Below are 25117 nucleotides of genomic sequence, written 5' to 3'. Positions count from 1 at the left end.
TGCCCTGTTCCAGCATCCTTGGGACCTCTCTTTTGCCTCCAGATCACCAACACCGGTGCTTTCATTTTCACATTAACCTTTTCCCTTTCCTTCTCATGCCCCCCTGCCACCTGCACCCTCTTTCTGCTTCACACTGGCAATTACCTGGTGTACTGCCATCCAGGAGGGTGATCACCAGCAATCCCTTGCATTGGGCCCATCCAGCGGCTGTGATGCTCTCAACCCTGACCAAGGAATCTGTTTGCCTTTAGCTATTTTTTGAGCTGCTGCCAGGGAAGTTTCACAAAAAGGATAGTGTTATTTCTGAAAATGAGTCCCATAAACAAGGATGAATATGACCTCCCCGTTGAGATTTGGGGTTTACTTTAGTGGCTGGGAGACCAGCCAATGAAATGGAAATACCAGAAAACATTATCATAATTACCCTATGGCCTCCTCTGGGGGCAAGGGAAAAAAAAAAAAGAACGAAAACTGATTTGACAGGCTCTGGATAGCATTGTCATTTCACCCTTCCCTGCTTGGCCTGTCTCCTGCTCTGCATTTCTGCTTTCTCTGAACAAAGGGGAGAAAAAACATTCCTAGATTGTTTCTCCACAAGGAAATTTTCTGACAAAAAATAAAATAAAAATAAAAACAGTACTGGGAAGCCAAGAGGTGAGAACCTTTGAGAAAAAGTAGCAGACGAATTCTTGTTGCAAAATTGGGAAGGCCAGAGAGGACACCACATCCCACCCAGCTGCACCCAGCCTGTAATGGCAGGAGTGCAGGGCAAAGCTGTCCTCCTGCACCCACCCGTGTACTGCAATGCCTGTCTGTGTCTCTGGACTTGTATAATTGTGGTGCCAAGTAAGCTCAGTGCAGGAATTTGTGCTGAAGCAAGTTAGGGAAGTCTCGTGGAAATGGATTTGCTGTCAGATCTTTTGCAGTGATTGCCTTCTGCAGGGGCACACTGACCTCATCCTTCCAAACAGTTAGATTTGGGAGATATACCTAGCTGTGACACTATTTCTGATTTCCCTCAGATGCTTCTCTTGCTCCCGGAGCTCAAGCCAGAAAATCTCTGCTCCTTTATTCTGGAGATCTTGTCAGCTCTGCTCAGGTGGCCGCTTACTACAGACTCCAGCTGTCCAAAGCTCTCCCTCTTCAGGGCTATCATATTTTTTGTGAGATGCTCTGTGAGTAAAATCAAAGCTGTTCCCTGGAACTTGGCAATTTGCACCCCTTAGGGACTCAAACCACCCCTAAATAACTCATCCTAAACCCCATCTATGGTTGCAATGGGGCGTATTGCTTGGTCATCAAAAGTTTGATTCTGTGGTGTAAGCAGGGACAGAGATTTGGCGTCCTTTCTGTGATGAATCAAGGCTTGGAAAGTGCTTAAAAACAAGAATTAATGGCCTGTGAGAGAGAAGATACAAGTCTGAGATGGGCACCTTGTCGTGAAAAAAAGAGGTAGTGCAGCTGAACAGGTCAGGCAGAGAGATGTGAGAGCCCTTCTTTCTATACTTGCCTTTAGTGTTGGTCCAACCATTGACTTTGTTTTTTTCTAAGTGCTTGAGTTTCCTCATTTTGTGATAGAAACAACCAGAACTGGATTTTCTTGAGGAGGCACAGTTTCAGTTAAATTCTTAGGAAACACAAGCAAAGCTTCCTTCAAGCTTCTGAATATTTCAGGTATTTCATAAATAAAGATTTGTGGCTGCTCCTATTGCATCACCTGCATTGGAATCAGGGACTCACTTTGGGCAGCCATTCCAGAGGTCCAGAGCTGTCAATGTGTCCACGTCCCCAGCTCTTGAACTGAATACACATTTCTTATCAAGCCAATAAGACTAGTAGTAATTTGGAAATTCTCTCACCTCATGTGGAAATTTCCGGCAGTTACATGTTTTACAAAGATGGTTTTAATTTATTTATTTAATGTATTTTTCTTCTTTTTGTATTATGAAAGAAGTATGCTTCATCCTGAAATCAAACCAAACTTAAATAACAATCTAAATTGCCCCACAAGAAAGGTTTTCTGAGAATCTCTAAAAATGATTTTCTTTGCATCTGTTGTCCAATGTATGGAAGAAACTTTGTGCAGATAGCACCAGTACAAAAAAAAATGGCAATAGTATAGCCTATGACCCTAACCACCAGGAAATGAGAGGATACCACCAATCCACCTGGAAAAACTCTGGAATAGGAAGTGCTCTCTTTGCTTCAGGCTCAAAAAAAATATATAATTAAATTAAAAAAAAAAAAAAAATCTTTATCTGAGTCATGTCCCCTTATAGTTGTTGAAGACAAAAAAAAAAAAAAAAAAAAAAAAAAAAAAAAAAGGCACAGCTGATCTGACTTGGTTTAGGTGGTGGCTTGACAATGGAATGAATCTCAGGTGATCTCTGTAGCTAAATCTCCAAAGACTATAAGGGGAGCCCTGCATGAGCATCTTAGATGGATAAATGCTGTTGTGGAGGTCCTCAGTTAGCCAATATGGCAGGTTGTGTATTTACAAGGTATGATAGTTGTTCCTTTTGTCTGACTAATGGTTGTCTAGAGAATCAGAAGCTGAGAAGTACTGGGTTACAAATAGGTGGCCTCTAGGCTGGTAGAAGAGGTTCTTTGTAAAAGATGGCTAATTAAGTCTGTGTGGGCTGGGGCTACAGTATTTGCTTGGAAGGAACACTTCTAGCATCTTCTCTTAATTGACTTTCCCTGGTCCTGAAGAGCAGGTGTACAGAATAATCAAAGCAGATCATGCTGAGTGTGCCACACTGGACTGTGCCCTAAATGTATATTCATCTATCTGGATGCACAGCAGGGCATGGATGTTTCTCTTACCTTGGAAAAATAGAGGGCCTACAGGAATGTAAAAATAACCTTATTGAGTTGACCTTCTGTTCTGACAGAGCATTCCCAGAGCTGTCAGCTTAGGATGTTTAGAGGAGAGAGCTCTTATGGCTGTCACCTTCCAGCATTTGGTAGTCAGCAGTTCAAGACCTCCCTGCATCAAAATTAGCATGTAGGCTACGGTGCTTAACAGCCACTGAGGGATTTGTCCTTCATTAATTTGTCTAGTTCTGTTTTGAATCTATTCATGTAACTTACATACATCATTCTTCTGTTTCTCTTACACTGTGTTCTCTCCATCTTGTGCCTCTCTGTGCTCAAATTCTGCAAAACTGTGACTAGCTGCCATCCTTCCCCTTTTCTGCACCACTTGGTATTTTAGACACCTCTCATGCACATGTATTTAGTCCTGTCTCTCTCCCAACCCTAGGGATTCAAATCTACTCCAAGCCAGTGGCTGGTTTGCCAGCAGTGGTTCCCATCTGTTCGAAGCTCCTGCTGCCCATACCTCAGCACTTCTGAAAGTGAAGCCGCTTATTTTGTTGTCCAGGGATATTCAGATTCAAACAAGTTGGTACACGCGTCTGCTAATGATTTCAGTGAGGCCATCCCATGGTATACTTGGATCAGGTATCAAGGTTGTTTGTCAAATACGAAGTTTTGCCAAGTCTGACCCAAATATGTCTGATTTCATGAGTACACCTGTGTTGCAATGAAAATGTTCTTGTTGGTTTCATTTCACCTTACAACCAGGTTAGAAACACAAAGAGTGAGGCATTGTCTTAAGATCAGAAGACACAGAGCAATAAAATCAGGTGTACAGAAAAAAAAAAGTGGCAATGAAGAGTTAAAGGTGCTTCAGCATCTGGCAGGTCCAAAGCTGCTCTACAGTGTCCAGCTGTGGTTGTCTGCCCTATCCTGTGTACCAGCCCTTCACCCAAGTCTGAGCCATTTCAGCGCCTGATCTGGCAGCACACTGCTGTTTCTGGAGAGCTTTCAGCAGGGCTGATGTGCTGAAATATCCCAGCAAGATGGTGGGCAAGGGCTGGAGACTAAGCATGGTGAAGCATGAGAAAGGTGGCTCTGAGCCTGTCATCCCATCTTCTCCCAGCTGCAGTCAGACCAGTTTTGCTTCTTAGGTGTTTAATGTGAGTCATTCAGCAGCAAAAGAATGGCATTTCAGATTTTCTTTAAATATAATAGAATAGTTTAGTTGGAAGAGATCATCTAGTCCAACTGCCTGACCTCTTCAGGGCTAACTAAACGTTAAAGTATATTATTGAGGGCAATATCCAAATGTCTCTTGAGCACTGACAGTCATGGGGCATCAACTACCTTGCTAGGAAGCCTGTTCCAGTGTCTGACCACCCTCACGATAAAGAATTTTTAGGCATTTTTAGGCATTTCACACCGTTGTTGATCACCCAGCGCCCCAGAAGTAGCCCTATTCACTACCATACTTTGAGCTCTGCAGTCAACCAGTTCTTCACTCAGCACAGTGTGAACCTCTTTCATCTCACAATTTGTCCAGAAGGATGCCATGAGGGACAGAGCTTTCCACATCTCCTGAGGCAGACTCATCTTCTTTAAGCCAGAGGATTCAATGAAAATCTCTGTTCTTATTCATGTATACATTTACATACATGTTTCATCTTCCTCAGCCAAGGAGAATCACAAAATGGTTGAGGTTGGAGGGAACCTCTGGAGGCCATCTGGCCTGAGACCCCTGCTCAGGCAGGGCCATCTACAGCAGGTTGCCTAGAAACACAAAAAAAATATGGCTTAAACATATCTCTTAGTATTTATATCGGTTTGGGGAGGGGGGAGGAAATGGGCAATATGTATATATATTCGTTTCTATTATTTTTTTTTTTGAATAGTCTGACAGGTTTTGGAAGTACAAAGCTGATAATCCCTGGTTCCAGGGCTCAGGAAAGCTGAAAAGCCAGCTTCAGTTCAGAGCCCTGTCCTAGCTATTGCACCCTGCTCTGGGCACAGAGCTTGGTGCCTCAACTCTGCTTCTGGGAAATAGAAATTATTTCCTGTGCCTGGCCTGGACAGGACATCGTACATCCTACTGGGAAGGAGCTGTCCCCTCTCAGAGCATGGCCAAAGGAGGCTGAGGATGAAGGGATGTATCATTTGAAATCCTTGAGGATGAGCATTCATAGAGCATTCTGCTCTATTCAGCGACTATAAATCCAGAGTAACTCCTCTGGCTTTGATGGAATCGTTCAGGATTCATGCAGCTGCAAGTGACAGCAGGATTGGACCCAAAGGTTTTATGTTTCCAATAAAAGAGTTTAAATGCTGGATATTGTCTTAAATGTGGACTGGCCAAACATCTGGAAAGGGATAGTTTTATTTTGCATTAATATTGATGTTTTGAAACCATCTCCCACTTCTGAAAGAGGATTTTAGTGTGGATTTTTTCCAAGGGCATGAAAAACTAACTTCTGTTTTACTCAGAAACCCCTTATCAGATCTAGATATCCATCTGTGTGTCTGTTAGCACATCAGCTGCTTGAGCATTCACCGTTCCTCTCTGTAGGACCACATGTGAAATAAAGCCTGGGTTTACTTCTAAGTTGGATTTCATTAACCTTCATTATGTTATTTGTAGTAAGTCTTGAGAACAGATTGGCCTTCAGCTATGCACTGAGGTTTAGACCTGCTCCATCCATCAGGATGTGGAGAGCTACCATAGGCATAACGGATTTACTGCAGCCAGTCTCCCCAGCACAGTCAATATAGGTTAATAAATTAAAAAATAATAATAATAAAACTGTTGCTTTCTATAAAATAGTACAGCCATCACTTTTGATTAAATTACACCATTAAGAACAAGTGCTAAGTCCTGTAGAAGTCCAGGGGAGGGTAGGCTCTGCTTTTACTGCTTTTACAGTTTAATGAAGACAAAAAAAAGTATTAGGGAAATGGATGCAATGAGAGGACTGGTCCTGGATGCCTGAGCAGGACACAAACCAAGTACCTAAGAGGCACACGAGGAAATGAGAGCAGCCGTACTGTATTAGATCAAAGCTCTTAATGGCATGATAACCAAAGCACTTGTTGGTCAGGCCTACCCCATGGGTGTAACCCCAGCTTCCAGAGGCCAGCCCTGCCTAATGGGAATGTGCCAGCTTCATGAAGCAAGATGGTTTTTGTGACCAGCAAGTGCCTCGGAGGGCCTTGTATCATTGTGTATCAGCAAGCAGAAAACAGAGGAGGGTAAAGTAGCTTCTGGGTAAAGCACCCTCCCTGCTCCGCCATCCCTTCTTCTTGTTCCTTGACCTTTGGAAACCTTACAGGCAGAACGTAGAGGGGGGAAAAATCAAATCTTTCAGGGTGATGTTCACAGCCTCCTTTCCCTGAGCCCTCAGTCAGGGGGCAGATGCTGTCACCTCATAGACTTCTCTAGGACAGCCCCCTCTGCACTTGTTCTTGGATTTAGGAAGGATATTGATAGGAACTGACTCCATGGGGCTGAAGACCTGAAAGAGAGGTTGTAAATAGCACGGCATTCATGATGCCAGGCTGTGATTCTTAAAGGGAGAAGAAGCCCTTGAACTTTTACCCCCGGTAGTATTTTCCAAGAGGTGGGTGCCAGCACACAAAGCATTGCTTTGCCACCCTGAGCATTATATTTAATTATGCTTCTGTGTCCCAAAGGAAACAGTGTTTAAAAATGCTGTGCCAATGTTATTTACTAGAATGCTTTTTTTCCCTTAGGTAGTAGCCTTGTCCCTCCAAGCTGCAAACTGAGGCATGCCACCAAAGAAGTTGCTCCCTTTCTATGTGCAAGCATGTGTTTGCTGCGTGCAACTGCAATGTGCACCTCCTTTGCCTTGTACACAAATATTTCCATGTGGCATCTTGCAGGGGGTGTTGCTTGGACACCAATTAGTGAGCAAAATGAGATGGGAAGAACAAGGCTGGTGGAAGAAACTGCTGGTGCGATGGAGATTGTGCATTCAGATCATCTGCATTGTCTAGGAAGCTTGTGCCCTGCTGCTTTTCCCGTGCTGAGGTTTAACCTCGTTTCTCCCGTTGCTGCAGGTGGATGCTGACGATGTCATCACTAAAGAGGAGCAGATCTTCCTACTGCTAAAAGCCAAGGCCAAGTGCGAGCGACACCTGAAAGCCAAGGTGCCCAAGGTGCACGGTGAGTGTTCCCACAGCAACCCCAACTGCGGGGCTGGGGCTTGGAGCACATGAGGGGGGCAGCTGAAGACATCCCACCAGACTCCTTTTTTTCTTGTTAAGCTATGAGAAAGATTTTATAGCACAAGGTATTGGAAAGCATAGATGTCACATCCTCTTTCTCCTGTTCCAGATGCCAGATTCAGGGGGTCTGGAGGATACAAGAGACATGATCATGGGCTTACAGCCCTTATTGCTGTACCCAAACCCCAGGCAATGCATGGGAGGCATCACCCACCAGTACACCTTTGCAGCAGGACACAAGTGGTGTGGGAAACAAAGCAGCCTTCCAACACCCCTCCTGTTTCCCTCGAACAAATTGTCTCTATTCTCCTCAAATGGGCCCAAGCTTGGCTAAGCCCCTCTCTTCTACTTCCTTTCTATTTTGAGCTGCAAAATTACTACCAGATGTAGGACTGGGGGGAGAAGGAAGGGAGAAAGCTCTCTCATGTGGGCAGCAAAATAATCATCCCCCATTGGTTTCTTTCATCAATCTCACATGTGTTAATTATTGGCACCAGGGCTGTATATTGAGACATCCTGCACCACCCAGCTAGTCCTGGGTGGGCATCCTGTCCCCTCTCCCTCTACTGCCTGAGAGCAGAGGATGAGGCAGATTGCCTCCTACCTTTGCCCTAGCGTCCCAGAGGTCTCTCTTTCCACAGCCAGCACTGGCAGAGGGACCTGGAGACCTCATCACCAGCCCAGAAAAAGCTCCCCAAAGCCAGCTGTGATTTGGAGCAGAGCTGCCTGCCCACCTGGTGTCTCTCTCCTGTTGGAAATCACAGGAAGGGGCTGTAAAAAAAAAAAAAAAAAAAAAAACAACTTTCAGTTTATTCCAGGCCTCCAGCTTTACATCAGCCAAAACCTCAAGCCACATCCTCTGTGCTTCTTTGTCCTATTCACCCAATGCCCAATTAACACCTCATTAAAAAAAACATATGTGCAAAGGCATTTCCTTCTGTTGTACTTTGGACCACCTGCCTACCTCGGGACGGAGTGATATCAACCAGCTGGTCCTGCTCTCACACCCTATTTTCTAGCCCTTCTCTAGGAGACCATCAGCATTTTGCCTTGATCTCTTAACGGGCAGCAGCAGTGTTGGTAGGGCTGGGGAGATGGTGACTGTGTATAACCAACAACCAGGTTTGGGGCTCCTTACCACAGTCACTTTGGTAGAACAAAGGAATCCCATCATGGGGTTTTGTAAGCACACCCTTGGTCCTGCTTTAAGACCTCGTTCTTCAACCATGAGACCAGCGTTAGCTCTTCCTTTGACTGCAGCAGAGAGGGATCTAATCCAGTGACATTTAGACATCTCATGGACCCATGCTGAGTCCTGGCCTTAGAAAAAGTTATCCTGAGCTGCTCAAGCTATAAAACTTTGGTTTTCTGCTTCATCCTCTATAGAAAACCTCTGCTTGTTTCCAAGTAGCCCAGCCAAAAGGAGGAATCATTAACTTGATATCTACAGCAGTGCACTCGAGGCTTTAAAGACTCAGTGCAATCATTAGCAATAGATAGCTGGAACAAACTCATCTGCAAGGGATTCCTCAACCCAAAGGCAGAAAGAACCCTTACTTAGCCTTCCCCAAGAGATGTTGTTTTAAAATCCTGTTAAAACCCCTACTTTGCCACACCTGTGTGACTCCCTCAGCAGTTCTCACTTGTGCTTCACAGGCCAGTGAGCTGCCAGACCACCTCTGGGATGTCAAAGATGGAGGGCTTTCAGTTTGGAAAAGAACTTTCCACTTAGCAGAGGAGCTGCCATCCAGAGATTTTAGGCTACGGACACCCTTGAACACATGAAATGATAATGTTACAGGATATTTGTGAACAGAAAAATTCAAAGTCTATTTTTGTGGTTTTCCCACCCCTACATGCTCCAGGAGTGTGAAGGAATGGATAGTTTTTGGCCTTCTTGTGGGCTGAGGGGTGGTAGAACAAAAGGCTGTAATCTGCATGATCAAATCTCTTGGCTAAGGCTCACAAGCTCAATCTTTGCACATAGTTCAGCGTGAAAAGTGGTTAGGCCCAGTCCTTTCCTTCTTTGAAGATATGGAAACTGGGGTCTGGTTTCTATTTGTGCTGCTCACCCAAGGACATATGAGGCTGTGCACTTCTCAGCCAGATGGAGGGCTTAATCCCTTTGCGTCTTCCCTCACTACAGATGCAAAAGAAAGCAATTTGGAAAAGGCAACAGTTTTCAAAATTAAATGTACCAATCCTCAGCTGCAGAATATATGTGGGCAAAATGGTCGTGACTTGGAGCAATACGGATCCTGGGTGAGCACTGCAAGGCTTCAGGCACTCTCCTGTGATACTGCTCCAGATATTCAGTTTGGGTGGCATAAGGACTATTCTTGTATTGCCACCCCATCTGGTCCTTTCTCTGTCTTGTCTTTGGACTTTTAGTGGTAGGGGACAGAATTATACTTCACAGTGTGTTCAGCCACAGCAAGACCTGGCCTTTCCTGGAAGCAAAGCGTGTGATCTGCAGCCAGACCTGCTCAGGAAGATCTCTGTGCTGTGTAATCCTCTGTGTAACAATAATGGCAGCACACATCACCAATGTGTCACTATTTCTATGTCAATAAATCAAAAGCTGTTACCACCAGAGGACGATATGAATTTGAGCCAAAGTGGTCACAGTGTTGGTGATGGTGGCATGCAAAAGAGGTAGATTACTAATGGGCTTGAACATCTTGAGCTCCTTTTAGAGCTGGTGGATGGAGGAGAGCACCTTTGGGTGACATCTGTGTCCCAACTCTCTCCAGATATGGATCACAGACTAAATGTAGGATTGCTATTTAGATAAACCACTTAACACTGGGCTGAAGGCTGGACAAGATGTTCAGAGGTCCCTTCCAACCAGCATTTCAATGATTAGTCCTGCCCAGGGGACTTAGAATTACAAAGTAGTGACGCTGAAGCTCCTTGGAGAGATTGCCTCCTCCATGCAGCCCTCAGGGCTCGGGTATTGAGGACTGATGATGGCCAAGGTACAACGCAGCAGATACAGAATTGGAGAGAGAAGGTCTAGGTAATTCATCTGTTTTGGGGGTCATAAGGAAAGCCCATTGCACAGTTGTCAAAGGACAAGATTTCTTCAGCCATTTTTCACTTAGTTTAAGAGTCACACGCGAGGGGGAAAAACTATGCTGAGCTCTGCTTGAAGGAATCTAAATCTAACTCACTGCCTCCCAGGAACAATGCATCACTGCCTGGCATGTTAAAGGTGAAAAAAGAGATTGAAATCTCTTCCATTAGTTCCACTTCACTCTGTCTGAAAGTATCAAAAAAGGCTTTAGAGCAGGAGTTGGATCCAAGCTTTATGATCTGCCTGTGCCGCAGCCTTCAGCTCCAGCCGTGGGACACCCCAGTGACAGCCACGTGACGTAGATGTTTGGGAAAGGAGAAAGTTACAGCATAAAATCCCTGGCCCGAGTCAATGAGGAGCAGCTTCGAACTCAAGAGTCCCATCTCTCCAGGGAAGCTCTAAACCACAAAGGTCATAGGAACAGAGACCTTTGACCCCATGGCTGTTTTAGAGCTTCCTTGCACCGCATATTCACTCGGGCTCTGCAACTAGCAAAGACTACTGATGCTTCTTGCATCCCTGCTGCAGAGTTTTGTCTGGCGCCCCTCCATGCTGAGCATTATGGCTGGTGGAACAGCTTCAGAAGACCTTGAGAGAAGCACCCATTGCCGCAGGCACACAGGGATACCTCCTACACCTCCTCCTGCAGCTCTCTGAGCCACGGGGTGAGCACTTCTGCAGACAGCTTCTGCTTCTCCAAGGAGCTTTTTGAGGACCCCTTCCTGCAGATCTGATTTCACCAACACATCAAGTGCATACCTAGAATTGAGCTGGACTGAATGTAGCTCTCTAAGATGAACTTACCTGGGAGGTGTCGGAGGTGTTTTAATATCTCCCCTCTCAGACAAGGAGAAAAAGTAGTTCCATCCACTCCTAACTGCATGCCATGTCTTGACTGGTCCTACAGGGCATCCCCCTACCAAGGGGAAGGAACATGGTTTAGTGGGTGACATTGGTAGTAGGGTGATGGTTGGACCAGATGATCTTGAAGGTCTATTCCAACCTTAATGATTCTATGATGAGTGACTTCGGCACAAACCTGTATCCTCAGTGAGATGTGTTGGCTAACAAAGGCCAGGCAGAAATGGGCTGTGGTGACAGACATGGTAAGGACCCGTGTGCATGCACAGAGGCCAGTTTTCTTACCACAGAAAGCATGACTTCATTTGCTATTCTGGATTCCTTTAGCATGGAAGTTTGGGCAGGGCCAAATGGGGCAACTGATCAAGTTGAGAAAGAACCTTTTTGGAGGAAGTTTGTTTTTCAGCTGAATCAGCTTCCTGGTCTGGTTCATCACGCAGCCCCATAAACAAGAGGGCTGTCACAGGGAGAGAAGCAGAGCCAGGAATTAGAAGTATTGGAGTAAGCTGTGTTGCACTGAGCACTGCCTGCTAAGCCTCTGATGTTTTGGAAGCCCAAGATGATTTCTCTCTTGTTGCCTGCTCGAATTATACCCATGTGGCCCCGTTGCACATCAAGAGGTGTGTGCATCCATTCAGTGCTGTCACATCCTGTCCCACCATCACCCTAGATGCTCGCCTATCCTTCTTCATCAGAAGTTGCCAGCTACCACCTGGCAGACGGCTGCTTGGATCCTCCTCCTGCCTGGGTGTGATTGCAGCATGCTGTCATTATTTATTCCACTCTATAGTAGTCAATAGTCTGTGTTTTCAGAAGCAGTGAGAGAATCTGGGACACCTTGATATTTTTTTTAATTTTTTTTCTTTTTGATAGAAAGAAATATCACGTAAGCTGGCATGAAAGCTTGGTAGGGCTGCTGTCCTCATTCTTGAGAGCTGACGTACAGGGATATTCAACGCCTCACCTCCCATCTCAAAGGAGAGCCTGTGGCAGAGCCAAGATTTGGGTTCTCATCTCCTTACTCTTCAGCTAGGGCACAAGCCACAAACCACATTTCCTTTTGTCCTGGAATTCAAGGTGAGGCTCCAAGGATTCAAATCCAGGTGGACAGAAACCGACGAAAATCTTTGGACATATCCCACTTGACTGAAACTCAAAACTCTCATCATCATTCTTGCCGTAAAGCCGCTGGTTTTGTTTTGAAATGAGGAAAGCACATCTGAAATTTCCTGCAGTGCAGTGGGTACTTGGATTCTCTTCCTCTTTTCCCCGTCTCATTGCTGAGTGCATTTCACAGGCCAGTTCTTCACCTGGTATGAACTGGCAGATTCCCGTTCAGTTTAGTGAGGGCATTGATTTGTCTCAGATTCATTGATTTCTCTCACAGTTCAGCACTGCAACTTTTTTTTTCCCTAACTAATGTCCATTCAGACTAATGTGATAAACAGTTAGCAGGCAACCAACATTTAAATATAATAATAATAACAACCAGAATTTCAGAGAGATCTGTGGAGAAATTAGAAAGTAGCTCAGCTCAGCACCAAAGTTTGATTTGGGGCTGTTATCTGCTGATCTCTTTTTCACCTTGCAGCTACCCACTCCTAATGTGTTTGCCTGTTAATAACAGGCTAGAAATGTCTACGTAGATTAATGCAAGTGAAGAAAATGCACTGTGGGAGGGATCTGTGAGTCCAGCACCGCTTCTTGCCCCATGAGATTGGGGAGCAGGTTTCTGTGTACCACTCCTCCAGTTCAGGCTTGGATTTGGGCTGGAGACACAAACCAGCACTGGCTCTTTGACTGCAAAATGTGATCCTGCCTGTGCATGGACTTCATTAGCTCTTCCCTGGGAAGCAGCAAGCCCAGAAGAGACGAGCATCTCAAATCACGCTCGTCTGCCTTCTGGAAGCCGGAAGATGTTGGTCTCCAGGCTGATCCATGTTGTCCTTTTCCCTTTGCTGGTTTTACTGGCTCTGTTTTATTAAATCCATAGTTTTATTTCTTAGCCTGCATGATGGTTAGCAAGTGCCGTGTGCCTTGTGGTGCGGTGCCAAAGAGCAGCAGTTTCCAGGGCGGCTCCTATCCAAATGGCCAGTGAGTGGTTGCGTTGTTCTTCCTCCCTGGCCAGCATTGGCGTCATCTTTGTGCCAGGCCTGATCCAACATGGCTCCAGCTACTAAAAATGGCTCTAAAACCCCAGCTAGCATGCCTAAAATTTGGACTGGATGTTGTGAAAAAAGGAAATGGTTGGCAGGTGCATGGAGAGCAGTGGCATTCACCCTTCTTGTAGAGGCTGGAAGGAGATGTTCATTGGAAGGAGACTTCTAAAGGCTGGAAGGGATGTTCAACATCTGTCTTGGTTTCAATTTTCCTTTGATCCTTGGCCCGTGCCCTGATAGACCAGGCAAGTAGGCTGTCAACTGGAGTATTCAAATATATTATCTGTTGTCGTGGCTCAGCAATGCCTTGTTCAATTTGATGTAACTTAACCACAGCCATGTCTAAGCCCCATTCTGACAGTGGCAGGGACCGAGAAGCATCAGGGTGAAGCACGGATTCGCCGGGGATTTCTGGAGAGTGGGAACGTGGCTGTTTCTCGTGTGACTGAGAGCAAGGTTGATGGTCCAAAGGAAAGACTTAGCAAACAAAGGTTTAAAAAAAAAGAGATAATATAAACTTCCTTCAACAGTAATGAAACACTATTTATCTGTAAAAACTCCAAATTACATTATATTTCCCCCTAAAAATGTTACCTTTCATTAGTTTTAAGCTAACTAGTAGAGGGTGAGTCCCCTTCCCTCCTAGCACAGACCACGTCGGCAGCGCCCTCTTCCCCAACTCACCGCCCAGGAATATCTCTGAGCCTAAGGGCTTGCTGTGGACCCCTGCTGAATGGGGCTGACATGGGCACAGCCCCATGTGGACCTGTGCCAGTCCAGCATGCTTCCACATAGCCCTGCCTCAGGATATGTTCCTCGTCTGCCACTTTTAGCTAATGGATACCCAGAAAATTAAAAACAAAACAACAACAAAAAAAAGGAAAAAAAAATCTGTCCCCACAAGCATTTGGCTTCCTTTCTTCTTTTTTCTCTTTTTTTTCCTTTTTTTTTTCTTTAAATTTAGTTTCTAGATGAAAGCCTTTCAGAAAGAACAGGAAACCCTAAAATTTCTCATCTACGTACATAAATATTAGATTTCAGCCATGGTGGGCAGCCTGATGCCACCCCAAAGTTAAACCTGGAAGGGGATGAAGTGAAATTCCCAGCCGTAAGCCATCAGACCTGATTTTTTTTTTGCCCATGAATTAAAAGTCTGTCTTTCCCTGGTTTGGAAGAGGAGATGGGACATTTTGTGGGGGAACAGAGATTTTTACACAAACCTGTTATTAGCAAAGGCCATCGGCAGTCCTTTCTCAGAGTCCTAGGTGTTGCAGTTTGCCTCAAAATGGCTTGTTTTTTTAATAAATAACCTATTTGCTAGGGAGAGTGGTTATTTTTAGTTGAGAAGCCGTGTGTTTTTACCCAAGGTATGTGGGTTGCCTGCCTGAGTTTATTGCTCCATTGTCCCTAAAGGACCCAAGCCCAAGCCCAGGCAATCTCTGGGCTTGCAGAAGCTTAGAATCTGCTCCTGGCTCTCTTCCCAGAGGCTCAAGCCCCATCCCTGGTCATCCCTCCTGCCAGGGTGTCCTCAGAGGCAGGGAGCAGCCTCAGGTGCCCTTGAAGCCAAGCGATATAAAAGCATTCAGGGCACTCAAGATTTGCCTGAACACCCCAGACCTCCATAAACCTCATATCTCCTCCTGCTCTTTTAGCTTCTCCCTGTCTGTGGACCCTCAGTCCGCACAGCTCAGCAAGTCTGGACCACAGCTGTGGCACAAATGTTGCCCCCCAGACAACCTCACCATCCCTTTTTAGCATGCTCCCCACACAGTTTCAACCTGGGACAACCATCACTGCCCCTGTAGACACTATTTACAGACTAGCATGTGCCAGAAGAATTTTCTGTATGGCAGCGCATACAAGACTGTTCTTGGGTATGCAAGATGGGGATTTCAAACGGATATGAGCCATGCTGGGCTTACAGGGCATGAAAACAGGCTATGGTCTTCTGTATGGAGTGGTATAGGTGTAATCAGTGAGTCTTGGTCAAGACTGGGTTTCTCGTTATGTCTGTGTCTGTTCTGGAATAGGTCAAAAGAGCACGGAAGACCTATGGAGAGATGTGTTCTCCCACCCCAACTCTCTGGTACAGATAGTATTCAAGTCAGCAGGCTGTGATGGCTAGCAAGGACTTGTAGCTCTTCATAGCTAGCTTGTGCTCATGCCTGAGTTATAGCTAGCAAGAGAAGAAATATTGAGAGTTGGCCTCTACCTGCAGATGTTTATGGGCCAAAGCCTTCCATTCCCACTGAAAAATTTCTTCTTAGCAGAGTTATAGGTCTTGCAATGCACAGCAGGATCAAGTATCAGGAGTTATGATAGGAATAAATGGTCCGTGTGTGCATGGAGAAAGGGTAAATAACAATACGCAGAAACAGCTGCACTGCAGTACTTGTTACTACACTTATTTCTACTTATTTTTAATGATTTATAAGACCAGCACTATCAGCTTGCAGAGGGAGATTTAGAGGGTTTTGGAAGACCTGGACACAGCAGAATGAGGGAAGGAGGATGCTTTGGCTGCGCAGGGCCAGTGCTGTCATGTTGGGTGCTACCACAGAGGCTGCTGAAGGGGTGGTAGTTTGAGTTTGGGATTGGCAGGGGACAGACAGCATGGGAAATGGGCTAGTGATATCAGGGCGGCCGTCCCTCCAGAGCTGTGTCCTGTTAGCAATTGTCTGGTAGCAATCATAAGTTTGTGGTTTTCCCATTCTGCCTTAGGGAGAGGAAAGACATGGTGTGACAAGAAATAGCCCCTAGCCCCATGTGTCTCTCCCCTTCAAAGTACGTTTCCTCTAGGACTGAGCATGCAAGGGGTGCTCTACCCATTAAAGCCCAGCAAAAGTCTCTGGGGACCTGCATCCATCCTTCACTTCTCCTCCCACTCAGACTGCCCATGCACACCCCCAGGTCTTTATGGATGTGCATACTGACACAGGGCACACCGTGCACACCTCCACTGCAACACCACGTCCCCAGATACCCATGCAAATGCCCTTGGAGGCATGAAGAGTATAATTCCTCAAAACAGATACACACTTCTGCGTTGCACAGCACACACCCTTCTGCACACATAGCCACCTACACTTCTATACATAGATAAACACACACACACATGCTCTGACAGCCAGGTCTGAAGTACATCTGCAGCACCAAACATCCTATGCAGAGCCACTGGCCCTCCAAGCCTCCCTTTCTCCCCGGCCTGTCCCAAAATGCTGGGTCATTTTTTTGGTTGCTCCTCCCTGCCTGTTTCCAATCCACCAAATGTCCTTCCCGTAATAGAGTGACCACAATTGCACACCGTATTCCAAATGTGGTCTCCCTGGTGCCTTGCATGGTGCCAGAAGAAGTCGGTCTGATTTATATTCCATACCCCTAGATAAACACCTCGAGACCATGTTTGCATTTATCCAGCTGCCAAGCAGCTTCACAGATGGTTTTAATGTGTTCTCCACATGCATGTACCGCTTGCATAGGACTCGGAATTGAGACTGGGGGGAAGGACAGGGGGAAGGAGGCAAGGGAAATGTGACAGGCAAGGGAGAATAGCCCTCAGTGCATCCCGGGGATGCAGTCTGAGCAGTGAGCAGGCATGGCCTGAAAGCACTTCACCTCTCCCTCCCTCCCTCCTCCACTTGAGCAACCTGCAGTGTGATGGGAATACTGACAGGGATCAGGTGTGCAAGCAGAGATGAAGAAAGGGGTTGTGCAGAGCAAACTGAGAGATGCATGTGCCCTTTTACCAAGCAAAAAGACCAGCCTTCCAACCTTCAAAAGCCAAGTCCCACAGCAGTGGTATCAAACAGCATTTGCTTGCTCCGTCCTGAATAGCTTACTGGCTTGCACTAATGAAGACAATTTCCGTGCAATGAGATTTCAACCCTCAAGGACTAAGCAGAGCTGTAAGGCACATCTGTTCTAAAACTACAGTAATATGTGCAACTATAACCTCTCTGTAGTATGGCGCTGCTGTAAGGGAGTATTCACGACAGTCCAACCAACTGGAATGGGTATGCTATAATGGTAACCTTCAGACACCACAGGCAATGAGGCACAACTCCTGGAGGGTTTTGCAGGGTAGCCTTATAAGGTGGGAAAAGACAAACTATAATAAAATGGCATGCAGATGCAGAGAAATAAATCAGGGTGGTGACTTATACCTGCCCAGTGTAGTGAGATTATTGTGGAGGACCACGTCTTTCAGTGCCTTTCACTGAGGTGCTGGTAGCTTTGGAATAGTGAACTGAGGAATGTTTGGGGAAGCAACCCCATTTCAATGATCCTGAGATGCTGCCATCTGAAATCAGCAAATGTATACATATATTTAAGAAGTGTGTAATATTAGGTCCCACCTTTACCATCCAAAAAAAGAACCTACTATGAATAATAAGACCAAGAAGTTTTGACAACACAAGTGAGCTGTTCGGTGGTGGTATAGACATGAGGAAGAACCTAGATTAAACAGGACTTGAATGTAAGAGGTCTCAAGTGAGCTGGAGAAATGGTCTGAAGAGCAAAGTAAAATAGCCTTATGGGAAATTCATCAGGAAACTGGAGGTGAGGTTTACAGTGAAATGGTGGAAGAAAGAGAAGCTGAGCTCTGCTGCAGCTTAGCTTATCTTGAGGAAGTGGTGAGCTGGGAATCTCCAGCCCAGGAGATGAGGGCATAGCAAGTACTTATAGAAGGGGCTGTGTTGGCTTCTTTGTACCTAGGAAGTTGTTGTACCTAAGTGTTGCAGCATCCATTCCATCTAATCAGATGCCACCTTAACACCATTTAGGAACACAAAACCTGTTGTTCTTTCCAGAGTTCTCATCCCGAACAAGATCATCTGAAGGGCAGAAGCTCTGTCTTAATTTCCAGAATGAGCTTTGTTCACTGCCAGTTTGCACATGCTTATTTATGCATCTTCTCCCACTTTCAGAGCTCATCTCCGTTCATAAGGCTTACCAATAGGATAAGAAAAACCTTCTTTCTCATTTTCTGTTATTTATTTTATTTTATTTTATTTTATTTTATGTATTTTCCTTCAGAGACACCGGCAAATTCTTTCACTCCACTAGTCCTTCCCCATTGCTGGAAGATTTTTTTCTTTCTGTTTCTCTTTGCCAAAGGAATTTACAAACTTTTCCCCAGAGAGGCTATTTTCTTTGACCCATAGCAAGGACACGTCAGGACCTGTGAAGCCTCCTCTAGCAAATTACAGTGGAACGAAAAAGCAGAATATACCTTAGGAGACAAAGCTTCGATTCCAGCCTCAGCAGTTGACTTCTACCAGCCTGGCTGTGATAGCTTTGTAGTCCAAGAGTCTAAGCAGAGAACACAGGCTTGAATATGTGTCTATTAGTGACTGAAATCCAGTGAGTGAAAGTGTTATCCCTCTCCAACCCTGGTGGCAATAGGGACCACAGGACTGCCAGCTAAAGCAGGTTGCCCCATGAGCATCTCTTACTTTTGAGACAAGCACACAGGATATCATTTGGATCCAGCAAGCTACTTAGAAAGGTGGGTTTGCTTAACCCATCTTAAGAGCTTAGGTTTTTTACCTGGCAGAGAACCCAGAAACTCTCTTCAAACACAGATCCCAGCCCTGTTCTGCTACAGGTGACAGAGGCTGAACTCATGGAGGGTGAGGGAACAGTCCCAACATCATTTCTGTTTGAATGTGCAGCCTCCAAGGAAAGCCACTGCTCCTCACTTCCTCCACAAGGACAATCACTGTGTCTCCCTGAACTCATACCAAACCAAGGAAAGGGAAAGGGAGACACCAGGATGAAGCATCTGTAAACACTCCAGAGAAGGAAAAAGTCTTACTTTACACCCAGCCACTCACAGTGTCATGAAAAAGCACCAAAGTTGTTGGTGATGTCCTCTAAATATAAGAATCTCTGGTGCCATTCCCCCCTTCTCTCTCTCCATTCTTAAGTTACAGCTACAGCTCTGAATGCAAAGGAGCTTCTCCCATTTACGTACATGCGTGAGACACAAGCCATATCCTCCATCCAGCATTGCCCAAATGACTGATACATGTCCAAGACACTTAGGATGTGGGATATGTATGAGATTTACTTGTTTTCTTAAAGTTTATGCATTCCTTTTGACTTACATCTTCAGTGAATTCTACTACTTCTTCCAAGGAAATAAATGTTTAGCATTCCCAGTTCACTTGGAACATGCAACCTTTTTTCCCAAAGCTGCCCGCTTGCATTGATTCAAACAGCATATTTGAACCCTCAAACTATTTTTCACCAAAAAGAGGAATTTGTCAAGAGCTTTTCAGTCAGCATTTACAACAAACAGGATCCCTTCTGATGATCCCTTCTAAACATTATTAACAGTGTCTCAGGACAGACTTACTTATTTTTAGCGCACCAAAAGCACATTACTTGCAGGTGGTGGATGTTTAAAAATAATAATAATGGCAGCTTATAATAAAAGTTATAAAGTTTATATTTTTTTTAATGTATAGTCATCAGGAAAACTTGTCAGCTTATGGATTTTTATATTGTTTTCCTGAGTCTCCTCACCATTTTTCAGATTTTTTCTTGTAATTCAATGTAGATTTGTTTTGAGAAATGACCAGGAGAAAAGGAACACAGCAGGAAGGAGCCAAGTTACTAGTAGTGTTAATATTTTTCTAAACCAAGAAAAAACATTTGGAGGAAACATTTGGGAAAACAGAAAAACAAAAAGTCTTGTTTGGATTCCAGCACAATACCAATGGAATATGTGGTACCTTTCGTCTCCATTTCATCACCAGTTCTGTTGCTAAATGATCTCTAGAGTGAGCAAAACAGAGGAAAGTTGGAGGCAGAAGATGCAGAATTTAGTCTCAATTGGTCCCGATTATCACACCAGTGGTCTGAAGCAAAATTAATTGTAAAGGTGTCTGCTGTGCAGACCAGAGAGACGGTGGGGTGATGGCGGCAGGAAGGGATGTGATGGAGGTCTCTACAAATCATCGCTCCCAGAGAAATTTGCAGGAAGGAAATGACAACTGAGATTTCTTACACCTCTTTTGAATTTGTCTGAAATGGGTTTTCAAAGCATGGAGCCGGGAGGGAGAAGCAGTGGAAGGTGAAGAGGTGGAGAAGAGGTTAAAGATGTTTGTGTCATACCAGTTCACAATAGCGGCAACAGATTCATTTGCACTTTTTTGGGGGGAAACTCAGATGCTTCCTGAAGATTGAGTCCCATGAGATCCTTGATGGCTTTAACGAGTCAATTCCATGGGTAAACACATAGAGGCACTGGAAGATTTCAGATGCAGTGAGATATGCCAGAGATTTTTTTTTTTTCAGATTTCTGGGACAGCTGATGGCTCCCCAGATTGCCCACATGATAAAGCAGCAGTCCACAGGGGTCCCAATGCCAGTTTGCACCATGTTTCCTGCACAGCGCCTTCAACCCTCTGCTTCTGTGGGGGGTGACAGTAGGGAATAAAGAACCAAAAGTAAATAATTTTATATTCTGTTACCCAGAAAGTATCGGTTTTCCTTTGCATTTGTCCATTGCAAGCGTGGGGGGGTATGTTTACAACATGGGAAGGAGTACCACCAGACACTTTTTCAAATTAACATTTTCTGGACAAAAATTGCTGTGTGATATTTAATGAAACTGTTCACGAGGGAAGGCTGAACTTTGCAAGTCATTCTGAACACATTAGAAAAGTGGAAGGACTTCCACAGCAGGCATTCAGATCACTTGTTTTCCTCTCCTCATTGTTGCTTCTCCATAGTGTTCATTTTAAAATCTACCCAAATTTATTTATTTTGTAAGAAGAATTATTTTATTTTAATCAAGAGCACTTTGAGGGCTAAATGAAATCTTTATTTATTTTCTTGTCTGCAGAAAGAACTCAGAAGCAATAACATTTTGACCTAATCCAAATTTTGTGGGACTTTTTTTTCCCTTTTTCTTTTGATCTTTAGAGAGAACTAAAAAAAATAAATAAACTGTTTTTCATGGTGTAAGTTATCCTGCAACACAATGGGCCAAATGGCAGGGCTTACGCAGTTTTCATGAATAGGAAATCTAGTATTAATCTTCCTCTAATGTGACTCAGAGCAGAGAACATGCAATAAACTTCTTCCTCCTTTTTATCACACTGATGCCAAGGAATTCTAACTCCTCTTCCCCCACTCCTAGTAAATTCTTTAGAAGATAGGAGGTGATTAGTCTGGTCCTTTTCATCAACACTAAATGAAAGATAAGGAATAGGCTGTTAAATTATGAGTTTTTCTGATGTTTTTCATGTCCAAAAATGCCAGCAGACTGAATTGATCACTGTCAGCTCTGACCCTGAAAGGCACCACACCAGCTAAAGGTTTTTAAAGCAAACCTGGATTCTTATTTAATCTTGTGAAAGCACATGCATTATAAAGGATAAATTACCATTCGGGTGAAAGATTGCTAAAGCACCAGCTTTAATATTAATGAAACACTCTGAGATCTTGACCATGCTTATCATTTCTCTGCTAGCGGAGCTCTTTTGCAGATAAGAGCAGGCTGTTCCATTTTATTTTGATTCTCATGTAATTTCTCTCTGTCAGACACTTTATATGCCGTTGATAAACTCCTTTTGTGGACTGCCATTGGTACAGAGTCCAGGGGCTGCTCTGAAAGTGGAGCTGGAGCAGATTCACCAGCAATTGGTTTTCACTTCAAATGTGCTACTGTAGCTGGATTTTAACTGGTGGTTAATACAGCCCAACTGAAATGAGTATGCAAGCACTAGGTTAAATTTGGGGGCATAGTCCTCCCAGACTCCTCAGGGATGGGAAACAGCCCGTGTTGAACCACACTTCAGCATGGGAACGTGCTCCCTCATGGGAATGGGAGCTTAGGAATAAAAGCTGCAGGGAAGGGGCAACCAACAAGCTGGAAGGATGGAGGAGGTGGAGGGTGGATTTGGCTTCCTTCTTCTTAAAGTGGTGTTCAACACGGGGTCATTTCCCACAGCTTTCTAGCAGCCTGGAGGATGTCTTGGCCCTTCAAATGTGGGCAAGTGGTGGCATTGTCCCTTGCACACCAAATAAACCAGGGCTGCTTCTCAGCTGTTTTGGAAGCAGGTGACAAACCCCATGGCGAGCAGACTGCCTCCTGACCCCTCTCAGCCCACCTGCTCACATAGGGTACTCTGCAGGATTGTCCAGGACGTCTATTAGTGAAGAGAGAAGCAAAGTTTCTCATGATTTCGGGGTGATAGAAGACCTGCTTAATTACTTCTCAAGTTCCAGCAAACTGCAAAATAAGAATTAAAGTACTTTAAATACTTACTTACACATACTCGACAATTTTTAGAGAAGTGTATAAGGTGAGAAAGGACTTTTTTCTCGGTTTGTGCTTCTGCTTTTCCTTGCACAAAGCACATAAATCAGATTTCTGCAAGTAACTATCATATGCAAAGGGAAGAGGGAGACCTCCTGGGGGCAAGCAGGGTTTCTCCTTCAAGTGTATTTTAGCTTTCTTCAAGGAAAAAAAGGTATAGCAAGGATGATTTGAAGAAAAATCCACTAACAACCATCACACCACTCCGTTCCCAAAAAGTTAGGAAGTAGCACTTAGCCTTTCAAAGTGGTACCACAGAGAGCGATAAACTGCTCCTAGGATATTCTCCACCTGCCCATTCTCTTTCTTCTCATTTTGTGAAAATTGGTGACTGAACAAAAGGCAGAAATACAAACTAGTGAGAAAGGGGAAAAGCTGGGAAAACTCAACCATTGTATGCTGTGCTTGGCAGCAGGCGGAGGAGCGTCAATCAGCATGTGTACACTGCCAGGCAATTAGCATGGGCACAGCTCCAAATCAATCAGTGCATGGCCTGCATCTTGCCCCATGATGACATCCCAGGGAAACAGGGGGAGAGGGAATCTGGGGCTAATGGAGTCAAAATCAGGCATGCAAACGCATCTGAGAAAGCAGCAAAACATTGTGGTGCAGCATAGCACAGGCTGATGCAAAAGATAAGTAAAGATGATAGCTGAATTTGGATTGATGGTCTCTAGGCATGAAATCACAACCAATCTCATCTGTGGGAATGACTGCCTTTCAGGGAGGCCTGAACTGCTAGGTATGAGCCTCACAATAATGTAACCCCAACATATTTTATCTCCTTGGTATGGTACTGTAGCCCAGGCTTAATCCTGTGCTGCCACATCAAGCCTACACCCAGCCAAGCTCCCTCGGCCACCTCCAGGTTGCCCAGAAGTCTGCAGAATCCTGAGTGCTCAAGTCCTCCTGTTCTCCACTCTGCTCTCCTGCCCCATTTCTGTTCTTTTCCAGCTCACAGGTAAAAGCAAGCTTCCAGAATCACAGAACCAGTGAATGGCTTGGGTTGGAAGGGACCTTAAAGTTCGTCTAATTCCATCCCCCTGCTATGGTCAGGGATGCTACCCACCAGATCAGTTTGCTCAGGGCCCCATCCAGCCTGGCCTTGAACACCTCCAGGGATGGAGCATCCACAACCTCTCTGGACAACCTGTGTCAGTGCCTCACCACCCTCTGGATGAAGAAAAGTGCTGCCCCCCCCTCAGAGAGTGCTCACCAGTTATCCCACAGCAGACCACATCCTTCTGAACTAAAACATGGGAGACGCTACACCTTCTGGAGCTAAACACTGAGAAGAAAAACAGAATGATGCCCAAGAGCAGTGTTGGCAGTTTTTCATGGACAGCCCTTTCAAAACTCTGGGTCTGAGGGATTAATGTCACCTCTGCAGGTTGAGTGACTCCTTTTTATGTTTGTGTCTCTTCCCCAGATGGCTTTTGTCTTCCTGAGTGGGATGGCATTGTCTGCTGGCCAGAAGGCGTGCCAGGCAAAGTGGTGGCTATGCCATGTCCAGAGTACATCTACGACTTCAATCACAAAGGTAGGTGCTGTCCTCGGTGTCAGAAGAGCCTGGAAAGCTGCAGCAAGGAGAGACCTGGGAGTCAGAGAATTAGAAATCCTCTTTAGCATCCTTTGCTTATCACATGGTGACTCCCATCTAAGCAGAGGAGTCACCGAACAAGGAGTAAAGACACTCCTATTTTATTTTATTTTATTTATTTTATTTTATTTTATTTATCTTATTTTATCTTATTTATTTATTTATTTTACGTTGAGAGAAAAAGAAAAGGACTATTTTAACATAAACAATCCCAAATTTCCCACCTGCCAAAGCCAGACTGCAATGGCTGATAACTACAACTAGGCAGTCCTGGAGGGTTTTAAACGCACATCTGTTTGCTGCAACAAATTTTGTGTAGCAACAGAAATCTATAAGATATCCTCCTGATTTGTATTCTTCACTCCACCAGCTTGTTGCTTGTAACCCCTGCTCTCTGCCCAGACCCCTACAGTGGCTATCTGAGAGCAGCGCTGGTAACCAGAACATGTGAATTCCTCCCTATCTCACTTTCCCTCAGGCAGCACATTTCTTGGCTTGCTTCTGGTGCCACAAAGTCTGTGCATGTTTTTAGAAGCAATTGAAGCACACTCACCCCTCAGAGTATTTTCAAAGCTAACGTATTCTCTTTTCTCGGGCAAAGCTGTGCACCCAAAGCCTATGAAATTAGAGAATTAAGATTATATGTTCCCAGCAGAGCACTGCTGCTGTTTTCAGAAAACAAGTAATTATATTTCCACGCACTCTGGTTGCACATAGCCTGCTCTGCCTTTTCTATAAGAAACTGAGCTGAGCCAGTTTAACCCTTGACAGATGTCCTCTCTTGGAGACCCCACGCACATAGATTTCGTGTTAGAAGCCAGGAGGAACAGGTGATCCATCCCTTTTTCTTCCACAACCCAACAGGGCATGGATTCCCCACCTCATTGGCATCCACTGGTCAAGTCACACAGGGTAAGTGTCGTATAAAGACTCGTAGAAGCAGATAACTCTACAAACTGTCCTTCTGTAGTCACTGGACAGATGGATCTCTTGATTGGTCTCATCCCCATTAACTGTAATAGTAT

General features: G+C 44.9%; 1 protein-coding gene across 3 annotated transcripts in view; it reads left to right on the top strand.

Moving 5' to 3' along the window:
* Positions 1 to 25117, top strand: part of PTH1R (parathyroid hormone 1 receptor) — a 124467-nt gene that overhangs the window by 54682 nt on the left and 44668 nt on the right. The window contains exons 2-4 of one of the 3 annotated variants that reach the window (XM_040549638.1): positions 6895 to 7000; positions 23922 to 24032; positions 24957 to 25004. In XM_040549638.1, the coding sequence (XP_040405572.1) occupies positions 6895 to 7000; positions 23922 to 24032; positions 24957 to 25004 (265 nt within the window). Of the gene's footprint in view, positions 1 to 6894; positions 7001 to 23921; positions 24033 to 24863; positions 25005 to 25117 lie in introns of all 3 variants that reach the window. The other 2 variants (XM_040549637.1, XM_040549639.1) reach the window with 2 other exon arrangements.

Source organism: Cygnus olor, chromosome 2, assembly GCF_009769625.2.
Source record: "Cygnus olor isolate bCygOlo1 chromosome 2, bCygOlo1.pri.v2, whole genome shotgun sequence".
Taxonomy (NCBI): Eukaryota; Metazoa; Chordata; class Aves; order Anseriformes; family Anatidae; genus Cygnus; species Cygnus olor.
The sequence above is the reverse complement of the archived record's forward strand: the minus strand, read 5'-3'. Positions and strand labels throughout refer to the sequence as shown.